The sequence below is a fragment of the Hyperolius riggenbachi genome, chromosome 7 (genome assembly GCF_040937935.1).
Source record: "Hyperolius riggenbachi isolate aHypRig1 chromosome 7, aHypRig1.pri, whole genome shotgun sequence".
NCBI lineage: Eukaryota > Metazoa > Chordata > Amphibia > Anura > Hyperoliidae > Hyperolius > Hyperolius riggenbachi.
In genome coordinates this window covers 49677212-49701197 of record NC_090652.1, presented here as the reverse complement: position 1 = coordinate 49701197, position 23986 = coordinate 49677212, and the positions used below count along the sequence as shown (strand labels likewise).

General features: G+C 45.5%; 1 protein-coding gene across 1 annotated transcript in view; it reads left to right on the top strand.

Annotated features, from left to right (window-relative positions):
• The window catches only part of LOC137524306 (serine protease 27-like), a 30676-nt gene extending 16561 nt beyond the window's left edge, over positions 1-14115 (top strand). Inside the window, exons 2-4 of the mRNA XM_068244021.1 lie at positions 5485-5759; positions 7673-7836; positions 13236-14115. Coding sequence (XP_068100122.1) covers positions 5485-5759; positions 7673-7836; positions 13236-13868 — 1072 coding nt within the window. The 3' untranslated portion in view covers positions 13869-14115. The remainder of the gene's footprint in view (positions 1-5484; positions 5760-7672; positions 7837-13235) is intronic.
• The last annotated feature ends 9871 nt before the right edge of the window (positions 14116-23986 follow it).

Sequence of the window (23986 nt, the reverse complement as noted above, 5' to 3'; positions counted from 1 at the left end):
GTTAAAGTCGGGTGGAATTTCCGCGATTTCCGGCGGAAATTTCCGCGATTTCCGGCGGAAATCCGCCTACGGCTCTTGCATTACCGATTTCTGCATTCCGATGCGGAAATGCAATTTCCGATCGGAATTTCGGAAATTGCATTTCCGCGGAATCCGAATGAGCATCCCTAATAGCTATATCTGTGTAATTGGTTGTAAAACCAAAGCTACAAAACCATAAAAAAAAAAAAAAAGGTTTAATTTTTCTGAGGTGCCCGGGTTGAAAACTGTGTTGTCCCAGTTGTGTATTGGACACAATGTGGGCTGCACGACCGCTGTCTGGGAACTCCTGCCTGCTGTGTTTATTTACAGCCCTGGTATCACCGCTAGGTACCAGGGCTATTATGTCACGCTGCCTGCCTGCTGCCACACTCACACTACTCCTCCATTCCTCCTGCTGATGCTGCTGTCTGTCTGTGTTTCCCAACGCCAGGGTACACAGATTTACCTTCTGCTGCCACTCTGCCACCAGCTATTACGTCAAAAAATAGCTATATCTGTGTAATTGGTTGTAAAACCAAAACTACAAAACCATAAAAAAAAAAAAAAAGGTTTAATTTTTCTGAGGTGCCCGGGTTGAAAACTGTGTTGTCCCAGTTGTGTATTGGACACAATGTGGGCTACACGACCGCTGTCTGGGACCTCCTGCCTGCTGTGTTTATTTACAGCCCTGGTATCGCCGCTAGGTACCAGGGCTATTATGTCACGCTGCCTGCCTGCTGCCACACTCACACTACTCCTCCATTCCTCCTGCTGATGCTGCTGTCTGTCTGTGTTTCCCACTGCCAGGGTACACAGAATTAGCTTCTGCTGCCACTCTGCCACCAGCTATTACGTCAAACAATAGCTGCTCACATTACTCCTCCATTCCTCCTGCTGCTGCTGCTGCTGTCTGTCTGTCTGTGTTTCCCAACGCCAGGGTACACAGATTTACCTTCTGCTGCCACTCTGCCACCAGCTATTACGTCAAAAAATAGCTATATCTGTGTAATTGGTTGTAAAACCAAAACTACAAAACCATAAAAAAAAAAAAAAAAGGTTTAATTTTTCTGAGGTGCCCGGGTTGAAAACTGTGTTGTCCCAGTTGTGTATTGGACACAATGTGGGCTGCACGACCGCTGTCTGGGACCTCCTGCCTGCTGTGTTTATTTACAGCCCTGGTATCACCGCTAGGTACCAGGGCTATTATGTCACGCTGCCTGCCTCATTGACTGCCTGCTGCCACACACTCATCCTCCTCCTCCTGCTGCTGAATTTACCTCCTGCTGTCTGTGTGTTTCCACTGCCAGGGACTCGGAGCACATACAATGGCGCTTCCAACATGCGTGCGCCACCAGCTATTTGTTACGCTCAAAAATAGCTGCATTTCTTTAAAAAAAAAAATTTGAAAAGAGAAATAAGTGAAGAAGAAGACGATATAGAAGAAGAAGAAGAAGAAGATGAAGAAGAAGAAGATGAAGAAGAAGAAGAAGAAGATGAAGAAGAAGAAGAAGAAGGAGAAGAAGATGAAGATGAAGAAGAAGAAGATGAAGAAGAAGAAGATGAAGAAGATGAAGAAGATGAAGATGAAGAAGATGAAGAAGAAGAAGATGAAGAAGAAGAAGATGAAGAAGAAGAAGAAGATGAAGATGATGAAGAAGAAGAAGATGAAGAAGAAGATGAAGATGATGAAGAAGAAGAAGATGAAGAAGATGAAGATGAAGAAGAAGAAGATGATGATGAAGAAGAAGAAGATGAAGAAGAAGATGAAGAAGATGAAGAAGATGAAGAAGAAGAAGAAGATGAAGAAGATGAAGATGAAGAAGATGAAGAAAATGAAGAAGAAGAAGATGAAGAAGAAGATGAAGAAGATGAAGAAGAAGATGAAGAAGAAGATGAAGAAGATGAAGAAAAAGAAGATGAAGAAGAAGAAGATGATGATGAAGAAGATGAAGAAGAAGAAGAAGAAGACAATATAAAAGAAGAAGAAGATATAGAAGAAGATATAGAAGAAGAAGATATAGAAGAAGAAGATATAGAAGAAGAAGAAGAAGAAGATATAGAAGATAAAGAAGAAGAAGAAGAAGAAGTATATACAGTACTGAACAAATTTCTGGACACAACTTCTCTTTTCAACTTTTTTTTTTTAAAGGAACATCCCCACATAATCACTTGCTGTTGTTACTTGGAAAAAAAGAGGTTTCTTGCATCATTCACCCTCAAAACAAGTGTTGGAAGCTATTTAAGGCCATTTCAAATAGTCAGCTCGAATAATGAGCTCGAATACCGACTCGAATAGTGAGCTCGAATTCCGAGGTCGAATCGAATAGTTAAAATTATTCGACTCGAATATTCGACTGATCTCGAATAATTTACTATTCGAATTCGACCTAACTCGAATTTTGAAAAGGGGTATTTGAGCATCACTGCTCATCTCTACTTTTATCTTATTGATGCCGGTGATCATTGATCACAGGCACTTAGATCGTTGAATGGGGACTGTGTTCCCATTCACTGATCTGTTTACGAACGGGCAGCAGTGAGTATGCACGCAGGAGCACGCATGGGCGGGCAGGACAAGTGATTGTGGCAGGAGACCAGGACCAGGCTGTTCTGCCCAGAACTGTGCTGCGTGGGCTCTCCAGCCCACAGCACAGATCGTGTAATAGCCAGGGTGACCAGACTAAGACTTCCCCCCTTTTTTCCCCACTAGGGGGATGTCCTGCTGGGGGGGCATCTGATCGCCGCCGGCTTGCTGCGTGTAGCGGGGGGGTTTCCTCAAAGCCCCCCTCCGCAGCGATTCCCAGCCTCCCTGTACTTCCCTCCCTCCCCTCCTCTCTCTGGGCGGCACAGGTCGGCGATCCGTACTATCAGATGCCAGTGATCCCCGGCCAATCAGAGGCCGGGGATCGCCGATCTCCTTTACGGCTCTGCTGCACAGCAGCGCCGTATGATGCAAACAGCGGGGATTTCTTCCCCGCGTGTTTACATATAGCCTGTGAGCCGCAATCGGAGGCTCGCAGGCTGTTCACGGAGACACCCTCCGTGAACTGACATGGAACCATGGGAAACCACTTGCGACCTGCCAACGCCAATCGGCGTTAGGCGGTCGTTAAGTGGTTAAACTATGCCCCTGAAACAGGAACAGTCCTCCCACAGGGTATAGATATACTGTCCGATTTTCTATAAGTTGTTAAAGAGAACCCGAGGTGGGTTTGAAGAATATTATCTGCATACAGAGGCTGGATCTGCCTATACAGCCCAGCCTCTGTTGCTATCCCAAACCCCACTAAGGTCCCCCTGCACTCTGCAATCCCTCATAAATCACAGCCACGCTGCTGACAAACAGCTTGTCAGAGCTGGCTGTGTTTATCTCTATAGTGTCAGTCTGCTGCTTTCCCCGCCTCCTGCAGAACTCCAGTCCCCGCCTGCATCCCTTCCCTCCCTGCTGATTGGAGGGAAGGGACGGGGGCAGGAACCGGAGCTATGCAGGAGGCGGGGGAGCAGCTGAGACTGACACTACAGATGTAAACACAGCCTCACAGCACAGCTGTGATTTATGAGGGATTGCAGAGTGCAGGGGGACCTTAGTGGGGTTTAGGATAGCAACAGAGGCTGGGCTGTATAGGCAGATCCAGCCTCTGTATGCAGATAACATTCCTTAAACACACCTCGGGTTCTCTTTAAAGGCTTGAATAGATGCCATGGTGATGATCTGAGGAACAGGAAATAGTGGACACCATTAAAACCTTCCCAGTACTTCAACCTCTTATTAACTAGACCAAATGGTTTAATTTTGTACTGCCTGTGTTTGATTTTATGTTTTGAAGACAGCCATATTGGAAAAATTAAGTTTAGTCTAAATATTTTCACAGTTCAGACGGTATCCCTTAATGTATGGAAAATAGTAAAGACCTGAGTGCCATATTTGAGCAGAGAATGCACTTACACTGTTAGAGTATTCATTCTATTATCATGAAACATTGTAAAAAAAAAATTAATGCATGTGTATGGATATGTATAAAATGTACATTTGTTCCATAGTAAAATGCACTACAAATGTATTCTTTCTATACCGCTGTCACAGTAGTTTGTAAAAATCTGACAGATTTGGACTGGACTATCTCTTCCTAGGGGATTATATGTTTTTCTTTATTTTCAAAACCACTTACTAAATGGCAGTTGCTCAGTCCAAATAGAAAAAGAATAAAGGAAATACTGACACTCCTCATTAGGAAATGGACTAGTCCAATACCTGTCAGATCTGTCAGGGTTTTACTACCTACTGTAAGTGCCAGCAACATAGGAGAAAGGTAATTTATAGTGCATTTTACTTAGGGAGAAATGTACTTCTTACAAGTATGTATTTTAAATTTTACAATTTTTCATGATAGTGGTCCTTATCACACCAAAATGATGTATACACTTTTGTTGTTCTTTTTTTTTTTTGGCACAAATTAAGCTTTCTTTGGGTGGTACTTTTGTCTAAGAATTATTTTGTTTTATTTATGCATTTAAAAGAGCAGAAGAAGAAAAAAATGAATTTGCCAATTTGTCCCGGTTATTACAACATTTAAATTATGTCCCTAGTACAATGTGTGGGAAGAATATTTTAATTGGAAATAAAGGTGTATTTTTTTCCATTAAAGTTTTTTTTTTTTTTTTTTTTTTTTTTTTTATACTACATAAATAATTACAAGCCCTTATTTGCAAAAATTACAGTAATATATCTTCATGACATACATATTAAACCATGTAATATTATATATCAAAAGGTACATATTAAAAGGTATGTACTTTTTAAAATGTTTTTAAATGTTTACGTGTTTTATTTTGTGGTGGGGGAAGGGTTAATTAATAATATATATTGTATATTATAGTGTATGTGAGTGTATTTTTACTTTTTGACCACTAGATGTCCCCACACTTTTTTCCTGTGTACTGTGAATAGTACACAGGAAGTTGTGTATGTGTTTGTTAATTTCACTTTGTAAATGAACACCAGCATCACACTGATGCTGGTGTTTATTTATTACAGGCACTTTGATCAGCTTTGGGAGCTTATGTTCCCATTCACTGATCAGTGATCGGCAGCATGGCGACGGAGGAAAAATGGGTGCGATGAGCAAAAAAAGATAAAAACAAACCCTCTTTATATGATAATTATGCATTTGGAGGGTGGCATCAATAAATCACAGTTTATAGCAGTTATTGCGATTAACCAAAAGTTGTGTTCTCACTGATTTGATGGCTCTGACTTCCCTCTTACCTGGGCGAGCTTCCTCATGTGACCTCTGCTTGTACCTAAGTAGATGGAACCTATCAGGCTTATTATTTCTGAAAAAGGGAGCAACATTTTTTTTTTTTTTAATATTATGACTCGGTAATGCTGATGTGTTGTAATAGTTCATGTCAAGGATGATCTTTATTGACAGGTTCGCTTTAACTGATGTTTATTTTCCACAGGCCTAAAGATGTCTCAGCTTTTACGGTGTATCTTGGAGCGTACCAACTGACAAAACTCCAGAACTCCACAGCTGTGGCTAGAGGGGTGAAACGGATTATTGTGCACCCTGTCTTCACCGTAGAGGGAGCCAGCGGGGATATCGCACTGATTGAACTGAACAATCCTGTCACCTTTAACACTTACATTCTTCCCATCTGCCTCCCATCTCCCAACATCACACTGCCGGGGGGCACCCTGTGCTGGGCCACTGGCTGGGGGGACATACATGATTCAGGTGAGGACCATTTTGGCTTACTAGTAAAGACGAGGAAGATAAACTCCAATATGTAAAGTAGAGTTTAGAGTTGATTGATTCCATATGAAAAATAACAACAAAAAAACCTTAGACTTCTTAGCTATGCAAATGAGCGTGTGGAACAGCTCATAAAATTTAGTCCTGGTTCCCGAAAAGTAAACAGAAGCCAAAAGGGTGTGTGAAAGAGAGTGAGTAAACTTCTGATAAGGTTTTAGAGCTGGAAGGTTCAAAGGAACATTATTTCTGTTTGTTTTTAACCACTTGACCACTACAGGTTGTGTTCCCCTTATGGACCAGAGCAATTTTCACCTTTCAGCGCTTCTCCCATTCATCATTTTCCATAAAAGAAAGCAAAAGTTAGTGTTTTTTTTCTATAGACTTTCATGATAGCGCTCATTCATAAATCAGGAGCTTTGATTGGCTTTGGGAACACATGGGAACGCATGTTCCCATTCACTAATCTTTGATCTAACCCCCTCAGCCAGTAGAAGCCAAAAGACAAATACATCTATACCACTAGGACTTTAGAGGAAGTCCTGCGGGACATAGATACACTGCCTTGAAAGCAAGAACTGGTTAAAATCAACAAGGCTGCTTTGTCAGCTCTGCTCTTTAGAAATAAGGCTTAAAATGAAGCACTTAAAGTGTATCCAAGCTGAAGCTTGGGTAAACAATCACATACTTATCTATATAGAGGGAAGACTCTGGATCCTTTCAAGTCTTCCCATGACATTTTCCAGTCCCCATTTCTGCTCCTGGTTCCCTTAAAGATTACTGACAAGGGCTTGTTGGTAAACTGACTGGGACTTCCTTTCAAGAATAAGCGCAGCTGTACTGTGCATGCGGGAGTATGACCAGGCCTGCCACTTGAGCAGGAGCAGCTCTGTGCTACTGCACAGGTGTGGCCTTGCTTAAGCGGCTGCAGCGGCTCGTGTCAGAAGACGAATGCGGCCTCGATCAGCTGGAGCATCCTGGGCACTGGCATAGGACCAGAGGACAGCATGCAAAGCTTCTGGACGGGCCAAAGGCTTCCCTCGCCTGAGGTAAGTATGTGATTTTTCACCGGAGCTTTAACCTCACTGGCGGTAAGATTATTTCTGGATTTCAAGGTCTTTTCTGAGTGTTTTGGACCCTAAAACCAGGAAAAAAAATCATGCCTCCAGAGTCTCTGCAGCAGCTCCTGCTCTCACTTATCTCCCTGGGCTCCAGCGCTGCAATTTTACCTCCGTCCTCCAGGTGGCGCTGTAACTCTGTAGTGAGATCACTGACAACAATCTCACCAGAGCCTCCATGGAGAGAAAGTAGAATGGCTGCCTGCGTCTGGATCCCCTGGGAGGTGAGTAAAAACGCCTGCTGCACTCCATTGCCCTACATTGAGCTCCTGGCGGCTAGCCCGAGCACAGCTCGGGGCTACCGCCAGGGAGGTAATAGTAAAAAGAACTTAATTCTCTGTTATTTTTCACACGGACAATTTTTCGTCAAATAATTTTATTTCCACTTCTGGTTTGCTTTTTTTCCTTAAAAATATATGTGAACATATACAATTAGGAAGTACGTTTCTTCCAGAGTAAAATGAGCCATAAATTACTTTTCTACTATGCTGCTGTCACTTACAGTAAGTAGTAGAAATCTGACAGATCCAACAGGTTTTGGACTAGCCCATCACCTCATGGGGGGGTTCAAAGGGATTTCTTTATTTTCAAAATACACTTAGTGAATGGCAGTTGCTCCGTTCAACTGCCAAAAAAGTGTAGCAGGGAGGCTGGTCAGCATCTTTGTATAAATCTTTTTCAGGATGTGTCTTTATAAAGCATAAAGGTCATGCTAAGAATCCCCTACTGCATCAATTTATATAACTTTAACATGAATATGTCTTTTTTCATTCTGTACAGAAGCTCTTCCGGCCCCGAAGACTCTACAAGAGGTTCAGTTGCCTGTGATAAATAATCAGGATTGTGAGGCCATGTATGACATAGGCATGCCCCCCAGTGTGCGTATGATCCAGGATGACATGATGTGTGCTGGTTACCAGCAGGGAAAAAAGGACTCCTGCCAGGTAAAGATATTCAATGCCAGTTGCAAATACAGCAAAGTTCCTGTTATCCAGAAGTCAACTAGAAGTCTCAACTAACTGGCAATCCTGAGGAGATAATGGGGACTGCGGGGGGGGGGGGGGGGGGAGGGGGGTTAGCAGGTTTGCAGGCAGTGAACTAATTGGAAATCGCTAAAAAATGAAGCAGATACTTACCTAAGGAGAGGGATGTAGAGCAGCCTATGGAGCAGCCTTCCCGGTCCTCTCCCGAGCCCCTTCGTTAAATGCTGGCTCGCCCGTTTAAATCCTCTGCCGCGGGGGACTTCAGAAGTCTTCGGGAGCCCAGTCCTCCCGAAGACAGGCGGCTTCATATTGGGCACGAGCGAGTGCATGAGAGAAGGCATATGCAGTATGGAGCGGCCCATTTTCGGGACCCTTTGTGGCAGAGAGAGAGCGCTTTTGACCTAATTGTTCGAATAGTGCTACCGGGGAGCCATCGCTGGAACGGGGACCAAGAGAGGAGCAGTAAGGATCTACAAGAATCAGGGCCTTCCCTCTCCTTACGTAAGTATCTGCTTCCTTTTGTTTTACCAGTTCCCAATGACTTTAAAATACTTACCGAGCCTCTAGTGACGTCTTGTAACCTTCCTGCAGCTCCTAGTGGCTTTCCGACATCCGTGCACGGGCTCCCGGCGTGTGACTTGAGCTATTGCGGGTCAGGTGACATGCCATCTTCCATGCACTGAAAAGGATGTCTGAAAGCCTTTAGGAGCTGCAGGAAGTGTACAAGACTTCACTGGAGTATTGTGGGGATGGTTTGTGCTTTTATGTGTAACACATTCACACTCCCCACTGGTGCAAGATACTGGGGACGTTGCTGTATACCAGAGCTTCATATGCAGCAAAGCCACTTTCTCATTGCCACAAAGGTAGGTAGTCCTTGTATTGACAATTGCCTAAATAAACAATACAGTCTATTAAAGCCTAGACAGTTTTCATATTTGCAACCTTCTAGCATATATGAACAATGGTGAGTTATTTGCTTACACTAGCTCCAAACTGCGCACACGCACAAGCTCCCTCTTGGCTCCTGATGGAGAAGCCAGCGCTTAACGGAGGGGATCGGGAGGGGAGAGGGAAGGCTCAGGGGCGTAGCAATAGGGGGTGCAGCGGTAGCGACCACATCGGGGCCCTTGGGCCAGAGGGGCCCCGAAGGGCCCTCCCTCAACTACAGTATTAGTTCTCTATTGGTCCTGTGCTCATAATAATCACTTCTATATATACATTGAGTAGTGGTAAACATTAACAAGCTCTTCCCCATCCCCTTCTTGCATCTCTGACACTGTAGTTGCCATTGGCAGGTTTTGGTGCGCCGTATCAATTGTTATGTATAGAGTGCCTGGGGGGCCCCATTGTAAAACTCGCATCGGGGCCCACAGCTCCTTAGCTATGCCACTAGGAAGGCTCTAGATCAGTGTTTCTCAACATTTTATTGGTATGTACCCATTTTAAAACCCTATACTCACCAAGTACCCCCGGGTATAGCACCTGATTTTAAAGCAAACCCAAGGCAAACCTAATGAAAATATGAGATACTTACCTATGAAGAGATCCTCCAGAGGCTTTCCATGTCCTCCTCGAGACCACCGCCACTGTTTGAGACCCTCTTGAAGTTCATGTCCTCTTTCCCTGCTGTGTACTAGTGGGGCCATGTTGACTCCTGTGAGTATAGCTGCTCCTGGGCAGTAGAATGGAGCCACTCATGGACAAGTGACTCTGGCTTACTGTGCAGGTGTGGCTGTACTTGCACAGGCACAGAACGGGTGAATTTGCACACAGTGGGGAGTGCGTACACGATAACATGTCAGACAAGCTCTTGTTGGAGACAAGGCTCTGGGCTGGATTTCTGGAAAGGCAAGAAAGGCCCGGATCTTGGGCGCTGCATATCAATGAGGCACCTGGACATGAAATAGGGGTATGTATATAAGTGAAAGCTGCAAATGGGGAGCAGCATATTAAAAAGAGAAGCCAATGTCCAAGACAGCTGTTCATGAAAGAAAGGGACTGCAGTACATGGATGTTACACAGGGAAAAGGAGGCTACACACGGAATGAGAGGGGCGCTGGTGCACATGGGAGGGAGACCCAACATACTTGGCCTAGGGGCAGAAGAAGTATAAATCTGGCCTTGGTTGGATACTTTCCAGGGTTCCATACGTAGCAACGGTGGTCACCAGGAGGACACAGGAAGTCTCTGGAGGTTCTCCTCATAGGTAAGTATCTCATTTTCTCCATTAGGTTCACCTCGGGCCTAGGGTACACTTTAAGCCTGTAATAATAGGAAAAAATAATTAATTAAAAAGAAATAGAAATGTTAATTTCATGAGTATGAAATAACATTTATAGCTTGACATTAGAATTACATAACTCTGTCTGTTTCACTATGTAGATTGATTCACCTCTGTAGTAGGCCTGGAACCCACTAGCAGCACTTTTCTAAGCACTTGTGATTTAAAAAGCTCTTGCTAATGTAATGTTATGAGTGTGATCCCACTTGAGGGATGTGATTTAACCACTTGAGAACTGCGTTGTTAAAAGCCCTTAGTGACCAGGCCATTTTTACTTAATTGGGCCACTGCAGCTTTAAGGCAAAGCTGCAGGGCCGCACAACACAGCACACAAGTGATCCCCCCCTTTTCTCCCCACCAACAGAGCTCTCTGTTGGTGGGGTCTGATCGCTCCCCCTATGTTTATTTTTTATGTAAATATTTGTATTATTATTTTTTAAATAAAAAACATTTCTTTAAATGTTTTCCCTCCCTCCCCCAGTCAGCCTATCACCGCCGATTGCTTCTGTGTCACCCAGGGGGACAGCTGTGTCACACGGCTGTCCCCAGTACAGCGCTGCCTTAGATCGCAGTGCTGTACTACCCTATTAGACAGCGGTTTCGCCGTCTAACAGTCTACTTAGCGGCGATCGCTGCTCGGAGACTGAAAGCGGGTCGGAGCTCCGCCCCTCCCAAGCAGAAGATGCTCCTGCTAGCCCCATAGAAGACCGTTCATGCTAATCAGAAGTGGAGCAGTCCTGGGGCGTGGAGCAGTTGGCAAGTAGTTAAAAAAAATCCCCCATAGCATTGCATAAGCAAGAGCTTTTCAAATCACGGGCCCTTAGAAAAAACTGCTAGTGGGTACCAGTCCTTAAGGTTGGGTTCCTATTTCATTAGATTCCTGCCATACCCGGTGACATCAGATGCACTATCACCTTCCATAGCACAGACTCCTCCGGCAGATTGCCTCTGTTGTGTCCGTTCTGTTGGACATGTCATATATAGTATGCATCATTGTATATTGCACCACTGTCTATTCTGCTCAACGATGGAGGCACCGAATCCATTGACAATGAACAAGTATGAATGGATTCTCTACTCATCATAGGACCCATCAATGTGTCCATTTTCCCACAGTTCTCCAAAGCAGAAAAAGGAAGTGTTTTTTTTAACTACTTCAGGATCTTTGGTACACATATCTACGCCCCTGTATAATTCACGTGCAAATCAGGGGTGTAGATATGCATACTGTTTACTTACTGCCGCGTTTGCGATCCGCACACCGTTTTCGTTTGCCTCACTGTCGCAATCCCTTCCTTTTGTCATTGGGGTATGAGAATCAGCTGTTCCCAACCCCGATCACCGTGCCTGTGACTTACGAGAGCTTGCAGCAAGCTCTCAGTAAAAGCAAAAACCCATGTTTCCGTGTTTCTATTAATAGAACACGGTTACAGTAGCACTAACTTGTGGCCAAAAAGTAAAAATACACCCAATTGCACCATTATACAACTTAACATAGGAAAAATATTATACTTTTTTATTTTATTATTTTTAACCCCTTCCACCCCTGCCACCTAGTTACCAAAATAAAACACGTGTTAAAAATATAAAATAAAAAAAATTACATAAATAGTTACCTTAGGGACTTTTTTAATATGTATGTCATGAGGGTATAAATCTGATAATTTTGCAAATAAAGTCCTGTAATAAGTGATATAGTATTAAAAAACCCTAAACGGAATAAATACACCTTTATTTCCAAATAAAATATTATCGCCATACATTGTACTGGGGACACAATTTAAATGTTGTAATAACCGGGACAATTGGGCAAATAAACATGTGGGATTTATGCATCGGAGCACGTTTTATTTAAAACTATGTTTTTGTTCCCTTTTTTATGATTCCCTTTACAATGCATCGAAAATAAAATAATTTTTAGCAAAAAAATTCTTTACCGTAAAAATCAGGGATGAGCAGAAACTACGCTAGTGTGAATTTACGCATGGTAGTTCGCATCTACAAAACGCAGTTTGTAGGTGAAGTTTCATAACTACGCTTACGAATTTACGCATAGCGAAGTACCGATACACGTAGCTTACGCCCACTATGTGTAGTTTACATGTGTATTGCGTAGTGAACTACGAATGCGTTACTCATGTCTAATTTTCCGCGTGCGATTGTATGCTTACAAATGTACGCATTGAAAAGGGGAATGTGCGCATAGAAGAGTTCCCGGTATAGGCATTTAAAGAGGAATTAATTTTACGCTTCGCACTACGCGTAATCGCGTATTTTAACGCGTAGTTTACAAAATGCATACAAAGTGAATATTTGATTTTGAAGCCGTAGTTTGGTGAAGCATAATTGCGTAAAACTACGTGTAGTTCCAGCATAGTGAAGTTTGCTGAATACGACCATCCCTGGTAAAAATGATTGAAAATTCCGAAAAAATTTCTAGGATCTATTAACCAGTTCTCTCCTGCCCATTGACATCATAATCCCCCCTCCCCCTTCCCCGCAGTACCTACAGGATTCTTGGATGTTTGGTACTGCAAAATAAACGTGTATAAAACATACTTTTTGCACTGAGAGTGCACAATCGGACTTTTCAAAATGTAAAACTACGTGTAGTTCCAGCATAGCGAAGTTTGCTGAATACGACCATCCCTGGTAAAAATTATTGAAAATTCTGAAAAAATTTGTAGGATCTATTAACCAGTTCTCTCCTGCCCATTGACATAATAATCCCCCCTCCCCCTTCCCCGCAGTACCTACAGGATTCTTGGATGTTTGGTACTGCAAAATGGACGTGTATAAAACATACTTTTTGCACTGAGAGTGCACAATCGGACTTTTCAAAATGTCCATTTTGCAGGACAATTTACCCTATGAAAACTCCACCAGTCCCAATCTGCTTTTATAAAAAAACAAAACCCCCCCCAAAAAAACCCAACTGGAAATTTGATCAAATGTTTCCAACTTGTAGCAAAAATCTTTCATTTTTTCTGGTCAAATGTGATTTTTAAACTGTCCAAAGCTATTTATTCTCCATTCTGGTTTGAACTGTAACTTTCAATGTATTTTGCTTTTGCAGGGAGACTCGGGTGGCCCATTGGTGTGCAAAATGAACAGTGCCTGGTTGCAGTTTGGTATTAACAGTTGGGGGTTCGGCTGTGCAGATCCCAATCACCCCGGCGTCTACACAAGGGTCCAGTATTATCGTTCTTGGCTCCAGCAGTACATTCCATCCATTCAGTTCAGCAATGGAACAGCGGTGGTAAATCCCAGTAGCACCTTCAGCACCACAAGAGGTTACTTGTCTACTTCTTCTAAGACCAGCACAGCAAGCCCAACTCCATATACTACAGGTGCTAAAGACACCACCACAACTTCCTCCACCACAACCTCACTTTCCACCACAAGAGGTCAATTGTCTACTTATTCTAAGACCAGCACAGCAAGCCCATCTCCATATACTAGAGGTGCTAAAGACACCACCACAACTTCTTCCACCACAACCTCACCCTCCACCTCAAGAGGTCAATTGTCTACTAATTCTAAGACCAGCACAGCAAGCCCAACTCCATATACTACAGGTGCTAAAGACACCAGCACAACCTCCATCACAACAGGGGAGATTCCGTCTAATTCTGGTGAAGCAGATTCTCTTGCCTGGTCCATCAGTGGCTTTATGTTCATCCTCTTATCTCTGATGGTTTTCTTGTGATTCATCCAAATATTCATGCCAAGGACAGAAGACAGTTCAAGAAGTAATTCCACCAAATGTCGAATATATGAGACTCAGCAACTATTAGAAGTCAGATATTTCCTCTAATAAGCTTCTTATCTTCACAGTTAGGGCACACGATGCTAAGCTCTATGCCTTCTTCAAAAATGCTCATTCCTTTTCGGCAATGAATTGAATTAATTTAATTCATGGTTCAGGCACTACTCATTCTTGCACCAAATTCTTTCCTGTGACTGCTTGGGTCACATCCTTCCCTAAGTGAGCTTAAAGGGAAGGTTCAGGGAGTGTGAAAAAAATAAAAATCCATATCCACTTACATGGGGCTTCCTCCAGCCCATGGCAGGCAGGAGGTGCCCTCGCCGCCGCTCTGCACGCTCCCGGTGGTCTCCGGTGGCCGACCCAACCTGGCCAGGCTGGCTGCCAGGTTGGGCTCTTCTGCGCTCCAACAATGGGCTCTTCTGCGTCCCACGCGGGCGCGATGACGTCATTGGACGTCCTCTGGGCTGTACTGCGGAAGCGCAGAACTACTGCGCCTGCGCAGTACAGCCCGCAGGACGTCCGATGACGCCAGCGCGTCCCGTGAGGTGCAGATTGGAGAGCAGAAGAGCCCAACCTGGCAGCCGGCCTGGCCAGGTCGGGTCAGCCACTGGAGCCGACCGGGAGCCTCTGGAGCAGCGGCGAGGGCACCTCCTGCCTGCCACGGGCTGGAGGAAGCCCCAGGTAAGTGGATATGGATTTTTATTTTTTTTTCACACTCCCTGAACCTTCCCTTTAAAGAGGAACTGTAGAGAAAGAGGGGGAAAAATAAATCAATACATTGCAAAGTGAGAAGTTAAAATCTAGAAGTGATCAAGAAATTATTGATGTTATTCACCATGTCATTTGTCCATGTTGTTTGATCCACAATGAGCTTGAAGTTCATCACCTTTACTGTCAGTAGACATGAAAAAAAACAACAACGATAGCATCAACTGCCATTATCTATAACCTGACCTCACCACTAACATTGTGATAGACTAAAAGGTTGTTTTTTTAATAGATATACATATGCACAGAGGGAGATACTGGTTGCATGGCAGTTGGAAACAGCTTTTATTTCCCACAATGCAACAAGGCTCACAGATGGGAAACTGTTAGGACCTAGGTCCTGACATCACACTGTGGGAGGGCTTTCACCACAATATCAGCAATACAGACCCCCCCCCCCTTCCCGATGATCTATTCAAGAAAAGGTAGATTGCTCGTGTGGAAAAGGGTATCAGCTGCCTACTGATTGGGATGAAGTTCAGTCCTTAGTTACAGTTCCTCTTTAAAGTGGAGGGTCTTTTGAGAATTATCCCTATTGCTGCCCTATTTGTTTTTAAAATTATGGGTGTATTTAAAGGGACTCAGCTCTGTATAAATATGAAATTTGGACTTACCTGGAGCTTCCCCCAGCCACCTGTACCCGCGAGGTCCTCCGACATCCTCCTGGCCCCTTCAATGGTCCTGGTCCCAGCTCTGGGCATGCGCAGGACTCTCACACAGGCGGCGTGATGACGTGCAGTGTAAGCGGCGGGGGCGCGCATGAGCGACTTCAGCCAAAGTCACCAGATTACCAGAGCCGGGACCAGGACGACGGAAGGGGCCAGAAGGACGCCAGGGGCCCTCGCAGGCTGGAGGAAGCCCCAGGTAAGTCCAAATTTTATTGTTATGCAGAGCTCAGGGTTCCTTTAAAATCTTTTTTTTTTTTACTTTTAATAATAAGGCATCTTTTCTAGTGATGATGGTAATCTGTTAGTTACAATTATGCAAATTTTCACGTAAATGTTCGCAAATTTGCAATATATGTAATTATGATTTGTGCATTTAATTGATTTTGTATAGTCATTCGTAATTTTGCATAAAATTTTGCCGAATTTGGCAGTGAATGGCAAAGCCCCATACATGCTATTGTCACCAAACTTGCTACATATGTTAAAGAGAATATTAGGTACAAGTAAAAAAAAAAAAAAAGAATTTTTCAAAAAGACCTTGTAGTTTTCGAGAAAATCGATTTTAAAAATGCCAAGAAAATATGGTTTTTAAACTCAGAAAAATGACAGTTTAAAAACCATTTTTTTAAGAATTTGTCTCGATTTTCTCAAAAACTACAAGATCTTTTTGAAAAATTATTTTTTGACTTGTGCTCAATATTCTCATTAACATAAATGTATAAATAGTATAGCACTCAACATCCACCAGTGTTTCTAATAGGGTACACAGATGTCCAGATCAATAACACAGGATAAGAGTCCTTATAGATTGCAGTAATAGTCCAGTATAGGTGATCCAACTTGCTGCCCTTGTCCAGAATCCAGCCGGAAATTTAAAGTAAATACAGTACGATCACCAGATCTCATGGCTGATTAGTTATAATCAGCAGTAATCACTCAGTGTCACAGGTAATCCTCACGCGCCCCCAGTAGCGGACACAGCCAGCAGTGGGCCCATGTGCAAAATTGCAATTGCGGGCCCCTATGACAAAAAACGGGCGTGGCTACAACCTGCGGCAAAAAATAGGTCTGGATAGAACCTGCGGCGTGTAGTGGCGCGGCAAAAAATGGGCGTGGCAATGACCGGATGAGGGCGGAGCTAACTGTAATTTAAAGCGAACCCGGGGTGAGGGTTTATTTCCTTTTAAACAATACTAGTTGCCTGGCTGCCCTGCTGATCTATTTGGCTGCAGTAATAAACTGAATTACACCAGCAAGAAGCATGCAGCTAATCTTCTCAGTTCTGACAATATTGTCAGAAACCCCTGACCTGCTGCATGCTTGTTCAGGGTCTATGGTTTAACGGATAAGAGGCAGAGGACCAGCACGGCAGCCAGGCAACTGGTATAGCTTAAAAGGAGAGAAATTTGGCAGCCTCAAGATTATTCTCACCTCAGGTTCCCTTGAAAAGTGCAACGCAAAGACAGTGGGCCCAAGTTTTGGTGACCCTTTCCCCAGAAAATTCACATAATTGTGCAGGTTTTCTCAAGAAAATACACATCATGTCGGCAGATATGCCCAGAAAATATGTGCAATCATGTCGGCAGATATGCCCAGAAAATACGTGCAATCATGTCGGCAGATATGCCCAGAAAATACGTGCAATCATGTCGGCAGATATGCCCAGAAAATACGTGCAATCATGTCGGCAGATATGCCCAGAAAATACGTGCAATCAAGTCGGCAGATATGCCCAGAAAATACGTGCAATCATGTCGGCAGATTTGCGCAGAAAATACATGCAATCATGTGGCAGACCTGCCCAGAACATACACCTGCTAATATAAATAAAAAAACAAAAACATTTACTCACCTGCAGCAGCAGACCTCCTGTCCCAGCCTCCATCCGGTGCGCAGCTCCCATGGGTGGTTGGGTGGATAGGTAGCCTGGTGGGTGAGTGGGTAGGTAGGTAGCCTGGTGGGTAGGTAGCCTGGGTAGGTAGGTAGGCAGCCTGGTGGGTGGGTAGGTAGGTAGCCCTTAGCCGGGTGGGTAGGTAGTCTGGTGGGTGGGTAGGTACCCGGGTGGGTGGCTGGTTAGCTGGGTGGGTAGGTAGCCAGGTGGGTGGGTAGCCGGGTGGGTAGGTAGCCTGGTGGGTGGGTGGGTAGGTAGCCTGGTGGGTGGGAGGGTAGGTATCCTGGTGGGTGGGTAGGTAGGTAGCCTGGTGGGTGGGTAGGTAGCCGGGTGGGTGGCTGGGTAGCTGGGTGGCTAGGTAGCCTGGTGGGTGGGTAGGTAGCCCTTAGGTAGCCGGGTGAGTAGGTAGCCTGGTGGGTGGGTAGCCTGGTGGGTAGGTAGCCTGGTGGGTAGGTAGCCAGGTGGGTAGGTAGCCTGGTGGGTGGGTTAGTAACTAGCCCGGTAGGTAGATAGCCGGGTGGGTGGGTAGGTAGGTAGGCAGCCAGCCTGGTGGGTAGCCGGGTGGGTAGGTAGCCTGGTGGGTTGGTAACTAACCCGGTAGGTAGGTAGGTAGGTAGCCGGGTGGGTGGTTAGGTAGGTAGCCGGGTGGGTAGGTAGGTAGGTAGCCGGGTGGGTAGGTAGCCTGGTGGGTGGGTAGGTAGCCGGGTGGGTGGGTAGGTAGCTGGGTGGGTAGGTAGGTAGGAAGCCTGGTGGGTGGGTAGGTAGGTGGTTAGGTAGCCGGGTGGGTAGGTAGGTAGGTAGCCGGGTGGGTGGGTAGCTATCCGGGTGGGGGGCCTGACTCCTATCCTCCCCCCCTTCCTCACCTCGGGGGGCCCCCCTCCCTGTATGCGCGGCGGGAGAGCGGCAAATAAAGGAAGTCTCCGGGCTCCAGGCAGGCGCTAGAGGCTCAGCCGCTTGGTCTCCAATATGTCTCCAACTCTGTATACTGCTTGCTACTTCCTGGTTTAGTAGCGATCCGTATATGGAGTTGGAGACATCGGAGACCAAGCGGCCGCTGAGCCTCTAGCGCCTGCCTGGAGCCCGGAGACATCCTGTATTTGCTGCTCTCCCGCCGCGCATACTGGGAAGGGGGCCCACCGAGGTGAGGGAAGGAGGGAGGATAGGAGTCGGGGGCCCCCCGGGGAAAAAATAAAAATAAAAAAATATATTTTAAAAAAAAATACTTAATGGGCCCCTGAAGCAACGGAACTTCAGGTGTCCTCATGCGGCGGCACGGCCTGCACGTCCGTATGTCCGCCACTGCGCACCCCTGTGCTTCTTCCTAATAGTAACTCAAAACACAAACAGATCCGTAGTAGGCTGACCTTGCAAAGGACCAGCTATCTCACTTAATGGAAGTATTCCTAGTCTCCAGATCACTTAGCCAAACGTTTATTCTCCCTTAGAAACTCAAAGCATAGATTGCCATAGCGTAATATCATTTAATCAAACTTAAAAATATACATAGTGCACTCACACACTGGCGTAACAATAGGGGATGCGACCCCTGCCATCGTGGGGGGCCCCGCGCCCCCCTAGGGCCCACTCAGGGACTTTTGGGGGGGCAAGAGGGGTTGCAGCATAAGAGGAGAGTGTGGCAGATCGGTGGGGAGGGGGGAAATTCCCCCCACTCCCTCACCTCGGGCTCTCCTCTCAGCGCTCCCCCTCCCGCAATCATTGGTGGTGTTCGTGGCAGCAGCGGCGGTGGCGGCAGGATGAATACATTACCTCCTTCTTGCTGGAAGTCTTCCGTTCTCCAAGTGCTTCATTCAACTTCCTGTGTGAACAGGAAGTTGCACTTAGAGAACGGAAGAGCTCCGGTGAGAAGGAGGTAATGAGTCATCCTGCCGCCGCCGCTGCTGCCACGAACACCACCAATGATTGCAGGAGGGGGAGCGCTGAGAGGAGAGCTCGAGGTGAGGGGGGGGGGGGGAAATTTCCCCCCTCCCCTTCGATCTGCCACACTCTCCTCTTATGCTGCGACCCCTCCTGCCCCCCAAAAGTCCCTGGGCGGGCCCTAGGGGGGAGCGGAAATTTTTTTTTGCAGGGGGGCCCGGGGATTTTTAGGTACGCCCCTGCACTCACATTTGGTAAAAAACAATGCGCATACAATAAAATCACTTGGACGTCCTCACTGCCGCTTCTCTCAATCCCACGTCTCCAGCACCACGACCAGGGCCCCGCCCAACCGGTTTCATCATCAATGACTCATCAGGTGATCCCCTATGAAGAGATGGGCTAGTCCAAAACCTGTCACTTCTGTCAGATTTCTACTACCTACTATAAGTGACAGGAACATAGGAGAAAAGTAATGTATTGCTCATTTTACTCTGGAAAAAAATGTACTTCTTATTTGTACATTTTGCACATATTTTACATTTTACAGTTTTCGCCATAGTGCCCTTTTAAGCATTTTAAGCAATATTAAGCATTTACATTAAGTGGATGGGTGAAACAGAGGAGGTATTTGGATACATTTTCGCACTCCCTCCCGATGAAAAGGGGAGCCTATATTTCTGGAGAATTGCTATTTTGAGTTATCACATGAGGTCAATTACGGCCCGTGTGATAAATAGTTCTGTAAACTCTGGTGAACTGATGCCATTGTTAGCAGGTGTGTTTATAGATAAGGGCAGTTGGTGCTTTCATGTCTGCCAGTAATAAAGCTTATGACCTGAAGGTTCATGGTGGATCAAACAACATGAATGAGCATCCATCATTTCTTGATATATCTTTTATTTCTTAACTTCTCACTATAACATTTCCCAATTTATTTTTCCCCCAGTACTATCATGGGTAAAGTTCCTCTTTAAAGGGACTCCGAGCAGTGCAGAAACTATGGAAAGATGCATACCATTTTGAAGCTCTCTTTCTCTTCTTTCCAACGATATATAAACCGCCGCCCTACGCCTTTTAGTTTTCGCTTTTTCATGATCGAAATCGCGGTGGCCGTGATTTCGATCGCAAAAATATCGAAAAATAAAAGGCGTAGGGCGGCGGTTTGTATATCGTTAGAAAGAGGAGAAAGAGAGCTTCAAAATGGTATGCATCTTTCCATAGTTTCTGCACTGCTCGGAGTCCTTTTAAGATACTCTGAGAATGAGAACATTATAAAGTGTAATTTTAGCTGCAGACAGGTAATGTTCAGCACAATTGCTTACTCTGCTGTAAGATGGTATACTAGCACTATGCCTGGAGAGGATCAATGAGGTGCTATTAATTCAAATTTCATGCAAATCATATGCAGTTTGAAATCGGGCCGACCCGGTTGAAAGTGCATTTGGTTGACCCAATTCCATCCTGCATACAATTTGCATTAAAAAGTATTAGGATCTCACTGAGTCTGACCCCTTTGTAATATTAATGTGTTTGCCAATAAGGGCCTTCACAGTCAATATATATTTTTCTCTTTTTTGTATTTATGTATTAAGGCTGATGATTGTATGTGTGACCTTGTATGTGTTTTTGTATAGCTGTGTTTTTTGAGTTGATGCGTAATAAAACCTAACCTGAAGCTTTGATCGGATGTGTTAATGTTAATGCCAGGGGCGTAACTAGAGGGGAGCAGCCCCTGCAGTCGTAAAGGGGCCCAGAGCTGTGGGGGTCCCCAGCTACTAAGCTTCCCTTCCCCCGATACAGGGGACTATACTTCAGATTAGGTGTTTTTGTGGCTACACCTGTTATGGGTGTCAAGATCATGGTGGCCACACTTGTTTTTTGCCCCTTGTGAGGATGGGCCTCCCAGGCAGTAGGAGGCACCAAAGGGAGGGGTGCTGGGTTGGATTTACCATAAGGCACTGTAGGCACATGCCTACAGGCGCCTGGTGACGCAAAGGTGACTCACTCCCTTCCCAGAGCACCTCTCTCCCTTCTTCCCTATGCAGAGTCCTGAGCAAAGCATAATTGAGAGGTTACTCACCCAGCTGGGCGGAGCCTTTACACCCTGGTGACGCATCACATGCCAAGCACTGACGGTGGGAGCGCCTCTACACGGCGTCCCACGTGCTATCCCGACTGACACCATTGCTGGCGGAAAGGAGCCAGGCCAGCCACGGGCTGCGACCTATCCACCGCTTATAGCGAATACCCTGGTGCAGGACCTTCCGGACAAGCCAAGCCGCACACAATGATGTGGGTACCCACAAGAAGACTAAAGCAGCGGAGGTGGTGAGATTGCTACAGATAACTGTTGCGCAACTTCTGGAACTGCTTGCTAGTCAATAACACTTCTTGTGGCTTGCATTAACCCATGCTCTATCGCTGCTGTGCAGGTGGATCTTATGCCCTCTATGGGGAGCTTACAGCATTCTATCTATTAGAACTATGATATTCATGTCTGTCTGGGCCCGTGTGTCAGTATGCAAGGTACTGGTGTGTGTAATGCCGGCATAGCTTAGTTAGGCAGAGGTATGTTGAGCATATACAAGAGGTGTTCTGGCTCCAGCAAGAATTTTAGCTAGTTTTAGATTCTGCTGATTTTTGCATGCAATCAAGCAATTGTGTATATTTAAATTATCTGAATTTAATAAATTTGTACTATCTGGTTTAACGTATCAAGAACCCTGCCATTCTCCTTAATTTTTCGTTACTCACCCAGCTCTCAGCATTTCACTGACAAGATCTCCCTTCAGCACCACTAGCTACTTAATACTGAGGGTACCTCTGGCTACCTAATGCTAAGGGACACCTGTAGCTACCTATGACAGGCAGGGGAAGTAAGAGAGAAGTGACTGGCTGCTACACCAGCCAGCACACATGTGGTGTGGTTGGGTGGGATTTTGTAGGTTCATGGAGGGGGAAGTCTAGGGTCCCAGGACATCTGTGCCAATTAGTTCCAGTGATATAAATCGGGGCCTGGGAGGTGTGTAAACACTGAGGGGGGCCATCAAAGTTCTTCTGGGGGGGCCCAATAAATTGTAGCTACGGCACTGGTTACCGCAATATGATAATTGAAGTATTTTGAATATTTTTTTATGTCAACGCATACAGCAGTTTGTCAGGGGAAGCCGCCACAGCACCATCACACCGCACCCTTTCCCCTTGCACATTACCCAGGGGCGTCTGTGCCATTAGGCAACTATAAATTTTTGCCTATAGCGCAGTTGGTGGCAGTGGGCGCTCCTCTGTGCGTCAGTGTTTATTTATTTATTTTTTTTCCTTCTGCATTCAGCCAGCCAGGTCGGCGCCGGCTGTGACAGGCAGCTCAGCCTGTGCCCGGCGCCGCCTACTGGTCCGCCCCCTTCCTCGAGTCTTCTCCATTCAGAGCCTCCGAGTCCGAGCAGTTGCAAGCCTGCACGCACGTTAGTTTATATGTGCTGTGCAGACAGTGCGTGCTGGCTGCCGCCTACTGGTCCAACTCCGCCCCCTCTCCTTCTCAGACTGTGCTGATTGCTGAGCGTGCGATCGCAGCACGCTGATTTATTTACACACTCGGCGCCGCCCCTAACTCTGCCCCCCGCCTGGCTGTCACACGTGGGTAGAAGTCTAGAAGAAGTGACGCACCAGGGCGGCTGGCTGCTACATGCAGAGAGAGGCGACACCGGCTCACAGAGTCACAGTGAGTGCCCTCTGCTCTGCCTCTGCTGCTCGCAGCTATTGATCATTTTTTTATGCCCCCCTGGCTGGCCCTGGGAAGGAAGGAAGAGGAGCCGAGGGAGTTGCGCGCCACAAGGAGGTCGGGACCGGAGGTCGGGATAGGAGGAGATCGTGACAGGAGGAGATCGTGACAGGAGGAGATCGTGACAGGAGGAGATCGTGACAGGAGTTCTTCTGACTAGGTGAGTAAATGGGTTTTTCTTTTCAGATCTGCTGAAGGATTTGTGCATATTGGGGTCATTTCTGCTGTAGGATTGTGCATATTGGGGTCATATCTGCTAACGATTTGTGCATATTGGGGTCATATCTGCTAACGATTTGTGCATATTGGGGACATATCTGCTAACGATTTGTGCATATTGGGGTCATATCTGCTAACGATTTGTGCATATTGGGGTCATATCTGCATATTGGGGTCATATCTGCTAACGATTTGTGCATATTGGGGTCATATCTGCTAACGATTTGTGCATATTGGGGTCATATCTGCATATTGGGGTCATATCTGCTAACGATTTGTGCATATTGGGGACATATCTGCTAACGATTTGTGCATATTGGGGTCATATCTGCTAACGATTTGTGCATATTGGGGTCATATCTGCTAACGATTTGTGCATATTGGGGACATATCTGCTAACGATTTGTGCATATTGGGGACATATCTGCTAACGATTTGTGCATATTGGGGACATATCTGCTAACGATTTGTGCATATTGGGGTCATATCTGCTAACGAATTGTGCATATTGGGGTCATATCTGCTAACGATTTGTGCATATTGGGGACATATCTGCTAACGATTTGTGCATATTCGGGACATATCTGCTAACGATTTGTGCATATTGGGGTCATATCTGCTAACGATTTGTGCATATTGGGGTCATATCTGCTAACGATTTGTGCATATTGGGGACATATCTGCTAACGATTTGTGCATATTGGGGACATATCTGCTAACGATTTGTGCATATTGGGGTCATATCTGCTAACGATTTGTGCATATTGGGGTCATATCTGCTAACGATTTGTGCATATTGGGGTCATATCTGCTAACGATTTGTGCATATTGGGGTCAGATCTGCTAACGATTTGTG